Genomic DNA, 13,832 nt, shown 5'->3' on the forward strand with positions numbered 1-13,832 from the left:
CTACCTGCCTTGTGAACGCTATACAATTGAGCCAAAGCGATACTGATCTACATTGAACAATAAACAGAAAAGACGAGCGATTCTATACAAACTGTACCGTTCTATACTCATATACACCGTAATTTGCAACCTAAAATAACGTCACACTATTCAAGGTAATACTTATTAATGCAGAACGGTGCATTATGTACTAATTTGCAGTGTTGCCTCAGTCCTAGCGCTGGAGTGGGGTGAAAAATAGTACCAAATTGAAACAAAAAGGGCTGAATTCATTACTTTATACCAGTTGTAATACATGGCTCTAAAACAGTAAAGTTCTAGAATACTCCTTCCCCCTTCCAAGAGTCTAAATAAAGAAAGTGCTCTTTTTAAAGATTACTTTTTAAAAAAAACATTCAAATAGGAGGATTCCGAACAACCATGGAAGTATATGAAGCTTTTCTCATACGTAGGAAGTGTAACAGAGGCCGCAAATTAAAAGGGAAAACAGTTATCATCTTCGATATGTATTGTAAGGAAACCAAACGCACCTCTATTTCAAAGTGCCCAATAAACCTAAACGGTATTATGGCTATATTTGAAAAAAAAATACATAAAACAAGGAACAAATCAATCTCCGAGTTCGCGTGTAAACAGTACGTTATAATGAAATATTAAAATATAAATTATCAGTTGTAATATTTTCCATAAGTAGAAGCTTTGCTTTGTATATACTGAAACACAAACAAACTATTTGCTGAGCAAAACAATATATTCACATAAAAAACTACATGCGTGTTACAGTTTCGCCAACTAACATTCTGGCTTCATCAGACACTATCTGATAGTGTCACAGATAGTGTCTGATGAAGCCAGAATGTTAGTTGGCGAAACTGTAACACGCATGTAGTTTTTTATGTGAATATATTGTTTTGCTCAGCAAATAGTTTGTTTGTGTTTCAATAAATTATCAGGATGCGCCAATCTAGCGTCATTTGTTTCCCGGTATAGTTTGAATTACGAATTTTCCACACAAAGTTCACGGCTTTATGCGATGTAACGTCACAGAATAAATGTTGAACATCATTTTTCAGAGTTCAACACACAGTATGAGTAACGTGAGGTGTACGAAAAATTTAATTGCCACTTTTGAAAATGTGTATTTGTATTCGTTAAATAGTGCTGAATTGGGCAGAATTGTACCAACTTTTTCACAAAAGGGGCTGAAAATGCCAGCGTAGTACCAACGGGCCGATGAAGGAGAAAAAGGACTGAATTTGGTACAACTGTACCAAGTGCGGCAACAGTGCTAATTTGATCATGGTTTGAACCAATTCTCGAATCGAACCGAATCGAATAATATTTTGAGTCGATATCGGAACATCGACTATTATAAAAGTCGTGTAAAGTGTAGAACTGGAGGATAGAGTTTTGACTTATCTTCAAGACGACTCAGAGAAGCAGTATAAATCATATATTATCACGAAGGTATTAATAATTATAATTTCTTGAATTACTGACTTATTGAAAGCTGCATTATAAATGCATAAAATGTACCACTTCCGTTTTAGAACAGGAACAGGAAGTGGTACACAAGATGGCGTTAATAAAAACATCCTGTTTATATTGAAGGGTAAATGTGGTTTTCTGTTACGTTTATGAATTCAGTAAAAAATTTTCTAATATAAGAATACCTGTTTAGATTTCTATTATATGATAATAGAAAGCATAGTTTTGATAAGATAATGAAATATCCACATTTTTATAGTCTTTAACTGACCCTGCATAGAGTAGTCGCTAGCGCTCTCGTCTTTGGTTTGCGCGGTCCAGGGTTCGATTTCCTTTCAGGTCACTAGGTCGACGAGGTTTAAGTGCTTTTTTATGCATAAGTTGAGCAGACGATTCGGATAAATCCTAATTACGGGACCAGATTTTATTTAAAAATTCACACTCTGGTTTGGTTAGGTTATTTAGAGGTTCACTCGAGCAGACGGTTCTACCAAATAGAAAATTTATGAGTAAAATACGATGTGAAGCAATGAGAATGTGAATATAAGTAAATGCTGTCAGTGCACAGCATATTGAAATGAACGTTGAGTAATAGTGAAAGTATTGTACGGTATGTATATATGTGTTCATCCATTATCCTCGTTTATACGTATACTCCCTGTCGCTGACGCGCCTGCTCCCTACGGCCGTACCACCTCACTACTGCTCGGGTCACTCCTGCTCTGACTCGGTTAGATAGTATTTATGCGTTTTAGTAGCCCCTAGCACAAATTGGTTCGTGTTTTATGCACTATAGTTTTTATGCTATACGTCCACACTGTGTTTATACTGAGACCTCTTGAAGTCAATCTGCAAGTAGTAGTGGAGCTCCTCATTTACTGCATGCCTTGCTAAAAGAAATACAAAGCTTTAACCTAGCCTGAAAATGTGAGAAGTGTGTCAAAATTTGGTAGAACCGTCTGCTCGAGTAATCCCTAAATTAGTTTCTAATCTTCGTGCAGAGTGGTTATACGGATCCATACATAAATTGATGAAATATATATGCACTTTTGGCATATTTTTGGAACTGCTATCTAAGTCAGGGCAGGAGCGTAACAATGGAGCCCGAAAGGTAGCGTATGGGCGCGTCCGTATGGAGCAGGGGTGGCAGTGATGGTGGGACTCCTCCTTTCACCATGCAAAAGTATGTGATTTGTCCCTTCATTTACACTTACTAACCCGGAAAAACTTACCTTTTACATCTTAACATTCTTTCGTGCTGACATTTGTAACAACTTCTGTAAATTTTAACAACTTTATTTCAATGGTTCCGCTTCGTAACATTTCACTTTCGTATACTCTGAATCACCTTCCTAACCTTCCTGTGGAGGTTTTGTAGGCTGCAGATGCCTACATAAAGCAGAATGAGCGCAACATATTGTATTTCAAGTTCTGTTTTTCTACGTACGACATTACTTCTGTATTGCCGGATCACGTAAAAGTCGAAAAAAAAAAAAAAAAAGTTTCTCCCCCAAAATAGTAGGTTGTGACCCTGGCTTGTAGGGATTGTTGTTCGAAATACATTATGGACGTATGACAAAAACAAGTGCATAAAACAGGAACCAACTTGTGCTAGATGGCCGCTTAAAAGCACGTATGCTATCTAACCGAGTAAGAAAAGAAGCGCACGAGGGGTCCGATCGGTAGTGAGAGGTTGCGTCCGTATCAAGCGAGCGTCAGCGGAGATGGGTATATACATAAAAGATAGTCGACAATTACTTTAGGTCATAAAATGCATGGCTTATGTCTTGCAAAGCTGTCAGGGAGATACTTACTGCTATCCACAGAAGTAGGTCTACCAAAATGTACTAAATTAGGTTATATTCGATTAAGTTTAATTTGATGTTCCTCTTTTTTTCTGTAGTTTCAGTACCTTTCTACACTTTCTGTAGTTTCACTACCTTTCTACAGTACACTGTCCGCCTGTTTAGTAGACCATGTCTATCACACAATTTCAACAACTAACACTCCTTATTTTTGTATAACTCGATGAAACTCAAACACAATATGACACAATCTTGCCATTTACGCACCATTTCCACATTGCCTTTCCCAGAAATTGTAACAAGTGTACCCCTCAGCTAACCTTCCACCTCCATATATATATATATATATATATATATATATATAGTGTCGCTTACAATATCAACAATAAGTATTTTCTTAACTTCAGCTTTCTCTCACCTTACTTACCGAAATAAATTCTCTAATTCATCTTGTAAATTTTCTAAAATTAGTCCGGCGATACAGAAGTTAACCTCTACGTACTAATCCGTGTTGTACGTAACAACACAACGTACTTCGATTATTCAAATATTGGTCTCTTACAATACTATTACTAATTTATTCTGGAAATTTTAGAAATTGCCCATCCGTCACTACCTACCTTATGCGCGAATACGTGCATACCATGTTCGACTTCACGTACTTACGCATCTCACAGGTAAGAACATACCATATTTTTATTATTTTAACACTACTCTATTAAAATATTATTACAAATTCCTTTGTAAATTTTACAAATCTGTGGATCCGTATAATCTGCACCTTAATCTTCACGAAACTGGATTGGCAGGACTGGAGACCAACCCCAATTATGCGTAAAGATTAGCGAAACATTTATAATCAAGTCAGCCAATCATATTACGACATCATAATTTAGATCTACGTAGTACGAGTCTAATAGAACAGTTTTATTTCTGTATTGACACATTATTACGGACTCTTCCGCTGAATTGAAGTAGCCCCGGCGACACTTCCTTTTTCTCCATTTTGCACACTGTATTTCTATTACATTTACTTCACACATTAATTACACTTCACTACCAACAACTCATTTCTCCTGTAAACTTTTTTTTTTTTTTTATCTACTCTTGACCCCCCGCAATTACAATTAACCCGACGGTTCTATCAAATTTTAACATATTTCTTACATTTTCAGGTTAGGTTAGAGCTTTGTATTTCTTTTAGAAGAGCATGTACTAAATGAGGAGTTCCATTACTACTTGCAGAGTGACTTCAGGAGGGCTTAGTATGAATACAGTGTGGACATATGGCATAAAACACAAGCCAGCTTGTGCTAGGTGGTCACTGAAAAGCTCGAGTGCCATCTAATCGAGTCAGGGCAGGAGCGCAGCAGGGGATGAGGCTAGCGGGAGCGAAGCGGTGCGTCCGTAGAGAGCAAATTACAAATTCAATAATGCCAAAGTATCCATAATTGTAGGTTAATATTTATTTGTTGTGATGTTTCTTTTCCATAAAACTACTAATATGGAACTTTTTTTTTAAAGGTAAAATAATGGAAAGTTGATGATAATTAAATCAGAAGGATGATGCAGCATTAACATGTACGGTCGAGCAAACATCTTCGTTGGTATGTATATAATATCTGTTGTATAGTGTCTAAAGGCTTGAAAATAAAATAAAGTAGTAATGTTGTTTATTCTGTCTCTCATCGTCTAATCTAGTTCTTCTTAGACTTATTTAGCTATTCTTCCTTAGTTTATTAAGGAGGAGCATGATGGCTCAGTGATTGAGCGATCATATATGAAACGAGGTGTTCCTGATTCAATCCCAGACCATATAGAATAGACCTGTAATTAACGTCTGTTTTTGAATTCCTCGGGATTCACTTTGAAATTTACGTTTTCTAGAGTTATTCATTCTCATTTATCATCCGTTTACATTATAAACTCTCGTCAATCGTATCCACACTTCTTTGAAAATATTGAAGAGATCAAAGAATAATGCTTAATGTTTGTGTGCGTAATTTTTAGTGATATAAAGTATAACTACTGAGCAAACTAGTCAGTGTTTCTGAGATCCTCTTCATTCCTGCTCGGAATTCGTCATAAATAAAAATGTCATATGTCATAATTTATTTGAAGACGTATTCTGTGCCAACGGTGCGTAGTACATCAACAATACAAACTATTTCACAAAGTAGTACTTCCCACAGTACACTAATACGCTCAGGAACTTGAACAGTCATTGTACTTACTTGAAATCTATGATTCCTTGATTCACGTTATTCCTAGCTTTCGGCTTTCCGTGGAGTCTTGGCCACGGAGCAACCATCAAGAAATAAAAAGGAGCATACCAACCACCGGGATAGAGCTGTATGGAATGGGAGAGAATAATTAAAAAATACATATAGGGTTATTCAAAAAGAATAGTGGAAAACCGAAGCATATTTGTTTTGCATTAAAACGATATACAAAAAGAAAATTGGTCGGAAAGAAGAAAGGAAAGTTTCCAAGTTTTACTGTCATGTAAACAGTTAACAACACAAATGGCGACCATGAAGGTAAAACGTGTGCATTTTGTGATGGAATTTGCACGAACAGGGTTTATCGAGATATTTTCATACAATATTCGATTAAAAAGCATCGCATTTTGGATGCAGAAAAATTTGAATCCACTGGAGATTGGTACTCCGTAAATAGTCGTGGTCGACCGAAACTGGATTATCGGTTGGACGTCTGTCATGTTACCCAGTCCAACACTTGTAATGTCCACAAAAACATACAAGTTTTCTTCCTTCTTTCTTGTTTGCTTTTGTATATCATTTCAGTACAATAAGCTTAGTTTTGCACCATTCTTTTTGAATAACCCTGTGTAATATTGACTCAACGATACAAACATTAACATGTTTAGATCTTTTTTCCTTTATTTTAGGAGGAAATCGGGTATATATATATATATATATATATATATATATATATATATATATATATATATATATATATATATATATATATATATATATATATAGTTAAAAAAAAGAGGAATCCTGAAGAGGACAAATTATTTGCTAGAAAGTTTTGAAAATGGTGAACAACAATAAATATGATACACCATTAGCTCTTCATAAGCTCTTTAAATAAACGCTTGAATATATTTGTTAGGAGACCAAGTAACAAAGAAAAAAAGTACAATAAAGTATCTGTGATATTTTTCAATATGCTGGCCAATTGTATGCGTAGTTACTTCTTTCAATCTTCTTTCTTTAGCTATGTCATTTCCCCCTTCAGGGATAAAGCGTCTGGCGAAAGTGCTTCTTAATTACTCCATGATCTGATATGAAGTATTATACTTTAAAGTTATGCTGGATTTGAAAGCATCGCGAATTCTAAATAAAACGTCGAATTAACATGAAATAATTTGCAAATTAGACATCATAATTTAAAATTTTAGAATGATTAATATAGTGACACCATTGTTTGATAAACGACAGGCAGTCAGTTGTATTAAGTTGTTAATAGTTCAATTAGTAAAGTCTATTCAAATCGTGTGTTGCATTTCATAGCGAGTGCCAGAACCCTATAGAAAGCTCCAAAGAACAGGAAAGTTAAATAAGATTTAAGAATTTGAAAAACCGGTTTACCACGTAGTGCTAAAGTTTCAACTATTGTCTGGGCGAACAATTCGGTGATGAATTGATTGGTCACAAGGAGTCTATTTCTTGGCAAGCAATATCTCGCCACTTAAACTCTGCTACTTCTGGTTGTGGGAGAGTTACTAAAACAAAAATTTGTACTGAGAAAACTTTAAAAGAACATTACCTAATAGAGAAAATTTCTATTGTTGTTCAAGACATTCCATATGAAGATTGTCAATATGGAATGTGTGATTACAGAAAACACTACGAGAGAGTTTGGACATCAATGGAGCAAAGTTGGATGTCTATATATAGAATGCTCCAGCCTTCAGGACTCTTACAGAATATTGAAATGTTGCAGACTTAAAATACAGATATTTGAAAAAAGTAGAATATTGAACCATAATATCGGCTTTCTTTTGCAGTGTGTACATTCCACTTGAAAAGGTCTTTCTTTTATCAAATGCAGTTTTAACCAATAATATAACTTCTAACCTGCCCATGTAAATGACGCTCTTGCTTATAATCGCCTGCCAATCATTTCAAAGAAGAATCGACACCATCAGAGAACAAAGCTAACAAGGTGACTTGTGAGCGGTGTAGGGCAGACGGATCAAATGTGTTGTTTCGTGCCTAGTTTGAAAAAGCTCCATCAGGTATTTTGCAGATGATCTTGGTGTTCAAAGAATCAAGGTATTATATGAAATCAGTTCGTTTATACAGGGTTTGTATAAAAGTAATGAGACCAAATTCGAGGAAACAGCTGCATTTAAAGATATCGATACAAATCGTTAAAATGTTTCAAAATAGGACCCTTGGACGTCAAAACACTTCTGCCAATAAGTTTTCCACTCTTAGTTGGCGGCCTGGAAGTTCTTTTCTTTCAAACCGCGTGTCGAAGTAGCTTTGATCTTCGTTACGATCCCATGGCAATGTCTTTTGAGGGCTCTCTTAACTCAGGGGTACAGGAAAAAAAGTCCGTCGGGGCTGGAGAAGAATTGCGATGGCGTTCCGGACCAGGTAGTCGTTGACGCAGTTTCCAATTGGTGGCATTATCTGCTCTCACGCGGCTGGTCCTTTCCTTAAATCTTTTCAGCACTTCCGCGTAGAAAGCACCGTGACGGTCTGTTCCATAGGTACAGATTCGTGGTGGACTATACCCTTGGCGTCAAAGAAGACAGCATGGCCTTGACTTTCTACCTGCTCATTGGAGAGACTTTTTGCGATGGATACTGCTGTCTGCCATTGGGCATTTTGGCATTTTGTCTCTGGATAGTTTCGTCGCCATCCAACACTTAACCGCCAGTCTGTAGCGAGCACGCTGCTATGTACAGTCGCATCAGGAAAAAAGAAAATGATTTCATTACTTTCCATACAGACCCTGTATGAAAGATATGTCAACAGATGAGTTGGTAATTGCAGAACTGGAATTCGTTACTATGGAGACCAACTCACAATGGAGTACGTTTCTATGGAAACCAACACACACGGACTAAATCATAGTGATTGACTGGTAAAAGTATGACATGAAAATTTTAATTAGTTGTCAAACAATAATTTCTTTGAACGTCGAAACTTTCAACTTTTCAAATAGTTACAAGATGTTTATTTCTGTTTTCTAGTATGCAAGCAAACTTTGAATACAAGGCAACCTCGTGAGTTTGAGCAAGACATAACTAATTATTCCACATGAAGATATGTATCATTTGTAATACTGTGTAATATACTGTTTTTCTTTTAGTGTGTACTGCAAATATTTTGTAGGCAACATTAATGCATGATAATTAACGTAATAGCCATTAACTAGGTTCATAATGGTGCATTTACTACTGAAAAATATTGTAACATTCATCGTACTGTATCTATATTTTTTAATTTCGTATTATAATTTGATATTGTAGATTTTTATGGCAATATTTTATTTGGTATCTTCAATGCTCCTTTAGTCCATTGAAATGCAATTTGCACAATTTATCTTTTTATTGCATGTCAGTGGCATAGTGTAGTGCGTTCTATTCCGATATATGAATTTGGTTCGCTTGCTTTAGTATTTTAAGTGTTTTCGTTAACTTCGAACTTAGTCACTTTGAAATTCTTATGTATTATTAGTGTTCCATGAACTCAAGTCAAAATCGAATGTGAACTTACGCACGCGATGATTACGCTTGGAATTAGTACGCATGCCACTGGTCTTCTTGTTATGTAACAAGACTACAAATGAACTATTCTTCACATATGATATACAGGAGTGTTAGACTTGGGGCTTTTATTTATTTATTTATTTATTTTCTGCTTTAAGATCCTGGTGGTTATTGTCAGTTCGCATTGCGAGTGTCCTAGACTCGAACCCATAGACGGTCGTAACCTTTAATGATGACCCTTGACCTTTTCTATGTTGATTATTAGATGTATGAATTGCTGTGAAATAAATAAAACATACAGTTCTAAAGAACTACTACACGGTGATGACTCCAGAGCTATACAAAATGGAAATCATATCTTTAGTGACGGCAAAACCGGATTTTATACCCCCACCGACTTCATTTGGAACTTCCAGTGATTTTTTTTATGTGGAAGGCGTTCTTTAAATTTTAATGTGAAGCACAAATATTACACGAAAAATAAGTACAAACTTACCATTAAACAGGGTTGGTTGATTTAAACCAGGGTGGTTTAAACCAGCTCTTTTTTTTTTTTTTTTTTTTCAAAAAAAAATGGTTTAAACCAAAAAACGAAAAATGTTCGTAAAAGTGTAAATGTTCGTAAAATTTTGATAAACACACATTTGTGGGTTATCACGTTTCACTCCCGTATATTATTCGTATTATATTCAGACCTAAATTCCCCATTCATTACTCAAAGGTATTATACTACAAAAGCAACTTTTCTTTATAAGCTTATAAATGTTCCGTTTGTGATTTTTTTTTTATATATAGTTTGTTATTATTGTTATGCAATTGCAATCAAAGAAAAATTCTAAATATTGTTTCGTTTTAATAATGTTTACTATTCATAAAATACATCGAAATGTCGTGCTTTTTTGGGGGAGGGGTCATACAAACCCTACGAGAGGTATTTATTGAAATCAGAAGTATCTTTGGTATCTATTTATGTATAAATGGGTCAGAGCCAAAGTGGAATCAAATAATTCGTATTTTTATTCACTTTTCGTACTGATATGCAGATTAAGTCCTTATATTTCTTTAACTTGGACTAATAAAAGTCGTAGTGAACCAACTTGAACCAAATTAGTTCTTCTGTACTCTGCAGTATTTTGAAATTGTTCATATGTAATTCTGTATAATGGTTTCACTTGAGCAACTGTTTATGTTTTTGTCCTTCTGAAATGACTTAACAATTAATATTAACAAGTATATGCAGATCAGTACATCGTATTTTTATCAGGAGTCCTTCGTCAGTGAGTCGGCAGACATATCGCATTTGTGGCCAATTAGTCCCGGTTTCGAGTTCGAATAGAGAACAATTTCTCTCTGATGTAAACTGAGAAGTGGTTTGGATTCTGCTTTAAGCTTATGTAACCCCTTCCAGCATAACCCGGTTGTTGCATAATAACACCAAGGCGAAACAAACAGTCTGTCTGTATCTGATATAAATAGATAGAGCAAATTATTTAAACCAAGAAAACGGATTTAAACGAAAAAACCGGGTTTTATGTTTTTTCAATAAAAACCATGATTTTGCCAACCCTGCCATTATATATAATATATCCAATACCTAGTATGGCCATAAATGCTGTTACAAAGTTCCATAGATTGCAACACTGGTCATTGTGAGGAGAATAGAGAGCTTGGTGCTGGAATGTGCGATAACTCATTATAAGTGCTGCTGTAGGTAGGAAGACACGTAATCCGTACAGGCTGGATGAGATTGTGGATGATTACTAAAACCCAGTAGCAATGATAGTGCTTCACAGAGTTGGAAAACCAGCGAGTGAAAGTTTTAACACACTTGAAAAACTGAAAATCAGTTGCATTTCGTGAACCGCACAATTTATTGGTTCATTGATACCAAGTCCGTTCAGAATCGTTTGAGTGAAGGCCGTCGACGAAGTGTAAGGATTCCAGAAATTTTTAAAGACATGGCGGCACATGTGAGGAGAAATCCCGTACGGAGACAGACCGTAATGGTCATGATATGGAATCTCCAAACAACGATCTCTTGGCTACTCAGGAATGATCTTGATCATCGAACGTAGCGATGAACAACAGGACGCTTTCTGACGTCGCGTCTCAAGGCACAAAGGAAGCGTAAATGTGAATTTCTGCTTCAGCGATATGCGAACAATGGATAGTCAGATTCTCTTCCCCAATGAGAAATAATTCAGCATTAAAGATAGCTTCAATCGCCAAAATGATAAAATATATACTTTATCACCTCGGGAAGCCAGGGACAATGTTTCGAAAATCCAGAGGCCATCATCCTTCGTTATTCATGCTGTACTGGAGAGTGATCTATGCTGGCACAACACATTCTCGTTTTAGTGAGAAAGGCATTAAAACCGGAGCTCGAGTGTCAAAACATTATGCAGGAGCCTAAGGTGAAGGACTTGACCACCACCTTGTTCAGAACGCCACAATGGACTTTCCACCAAGATTCTACTTCTGCTACCAAGTGAAATCAACCCGACACACACTGGATCACAATATGTCTGACTTCATATCTACTGATGACTGTCCCTTTAGCAGTCCTAACCTTAATGCTTTTTACTGGCTGCAGTGGAGACGTTTCCTCTCTATGGCAGTCACTACCGTAAGTCTCTGTGTTAGTAGAATGATGTATCAAATTACAACCTATTATTATTATTAATACAGTGACTGCATTAATAATAATAGTAACAATCGTTTGTCAATTCATATGTAAACTATGAGTTCTCATTAAGATTTTCTTAATACGTTTTTTACTCTCTATTGATGTTAATGTCTATTATCGTTGCTTTAAATATTTAGAACTTACTCGTCTAACCATTCTTTTTATTTACTTTAATTTTAGATCCAGGTGACACACACGTTGGCAAGAACTTGAACGGTCGTCGCAATGTCGCTGGTGAAGCTTGGGGAACAATTACTTGACAGTGCCAAGCAGGGTGACACAGAACAAGTTAGAGAACTTATGACTAAAGGAGTTCCTATTACTACTGATTGGGTAACTTTAAATTAATTAAGTAATATATTGTTGTAGAATTAGTGTAATTCGTTTGTAGACAAGTGAATTACGCAAACAATAGATAAGCAAAACTATGAAATAAAATTGTTTACAAAGGTACCTCAGTCCATTAAAGCTATTTTATATCCTTGGGTAAGGTTAACATTTAATGTATCGAAAGCAGTTAATGTTATAACATGCAGACGTTTGTCCTGGATTTCCTCGATGCATTTAATATCTGTTAGCGAATATTGTCAATGTTTATTATTATCGTAAGTTCCATACATTTCCTTATCTGATATTATCTTCATTAGTTTATCTGTGGGGCTAAAACAGAAAACTGTAATTAAAAGAGTAATTTCAATTATAACCTGCTGTGACTAAGAGAAACCCCGATTAGGAGAGTTGGAATGGAGAGGAGAGTTAGTTAAGATGATCAGAAAAAAATAAAAAAGAGAGAGAAGAAAGGAAAACGTTTTGTAATACAGAAGAAACAACATACCACAAAGTTATATGAAGTTAAATACTAACACTCTTGTAAACAACATAAGAAACAGCTTCTCCATTATAATAGGGTGTTATCAGTTAATCATCATATCAGAAGGAAATCTGATTAGAGAAGAAAAAAAAAAACAGATCGATAAATTGATGATGATCTTTTGCGTGAAAAGAAAAAGATTGGGTTTGAAAATGTTAGAATTATGTTTACAACTTTGATGTTTTAATGTTGAGTGAAGTAAAATACTTAAAATAGGTATAAAACAATTAGAGAATGTGATTAATGCTTCATAAAACCTTAAAAAAAAAATCGTTGTTAGATTCTAGTCCCAGATGTGGACTTAGTGTTGCTATAATTTGGAATACAATTTGGGCGGTGTTACGGGCGATAAGACAAGCATTTTTATGACCAGCTAAATGGAATGAAAGAAGATACATTAAGATACTAAGGGGAATATCTTAATGAAGAAATAGATACAAACAGTGAGTGAATAGAGGTAATGAGGTTGCATAGAAGAAAATTAAAATATGTTCGGAAGTTTTATGCCAGATATATTCTTATATTTTATGGCACTTTTTTCCTCATAAAGAATATGACAAAATAATATAAATATCTCTCGATCACAATACTGAAAAACAGGTTAATTGTTATTCAGATTTTTGCACACGGGTGGTTGTGAATATTCTTGTATTGAGTTTATATACGAGGTCTGTCAGAAAAATAACCGACAAGGTGGCACTGGCAATTTATTTCTATGCTGAACTACAACCTACATGGTAGCCTTTTCAAAGTAAATCCCCTTCACTCTAACACACTTCTTGATTGTCTTTGCCTCGCCTCTATTCACAACTGAAAGAATTTAGTTAGGATGTTCCGAAATTTCGTCACTATGACCTTGATGCCCTCCACACCTTTAAAATGGGTTCACTTCATAATCCCCTTCAGCTTGGGAATTTAAAGAAAAGGCAAGAGCAGATGGAAAGTGGGTGAGGCCAGAATAGAGATGTTCTTCTTTGTTAGAAATTGCCGAATTGAGAGCCACGATCTGTGCCTGCCGAAATTCTTGTCGCGCACTGAGTGAAGCAAACGCCACAGGATCTCTTTGTAGGCGCCTTGATTGATCGTCTGATCATGTAGTAAGAACTCACTGTGAATGATGTCTCTCACATCAAAATATGTGATTAGCATGCCTTTACTTTGCTTTCTTCGGCTTTGATGATGAAGGAGACTTCCACTAACAGCCTTGGCGCATGGGTTCTGAGT

General features: G+C 35.6%; 1 protein-coding gene across 12 annotated transcripts in view; it reads left to right on the forward strand.

The window, feature by feature from the left end:
• Positions 1-1,323: 1,323 nt before the first annotated feature.
• The window catches only part of LOC145678586 (uncharacterized), a 48,083-nt gene continuing 35,574 nt past the window's right edge, over positions 1,324-13,832 (forward strand). For 4 of the 12 annotated variants that reach the window (XM_081748904.1, XM_081748914.1, XM_081748913.1 and 1 more), the window contains exons 1-3: positions 1,324-1,467; positions 4,818-4,900; positions 11,918-12,070. In XM_081748904.1, the coding sequence (XP_081605030.1) occupies positions 11,963-12,070 (108 nt within the window). In that variant the 5' untranslated portion in view covers positions 1,324-1,467; positions 4,818-4,900; positions 11,918-11,962. The other 8 variants (XM_081748907.1, XM_081748908.1, XM_081748910.1 and 5 more) reach the window with 8 other exon arrangements.

The sequence above is a fragment of the Thermobia domestica genome, chromosome 2 (genome assembly GCF_964235325.1).
Source record: "Thermobia domestica chromosome 2, izTheDome1.hap1.1, whole genome shotgun sequence".
NCBI classification, from domain to species: domain Eukaryota; kingdom Metazoa; phylum Arthropoda; class Insecta; order Zygentoma; family Lepismatidae; genus Thermobia; species Thermobia domestica.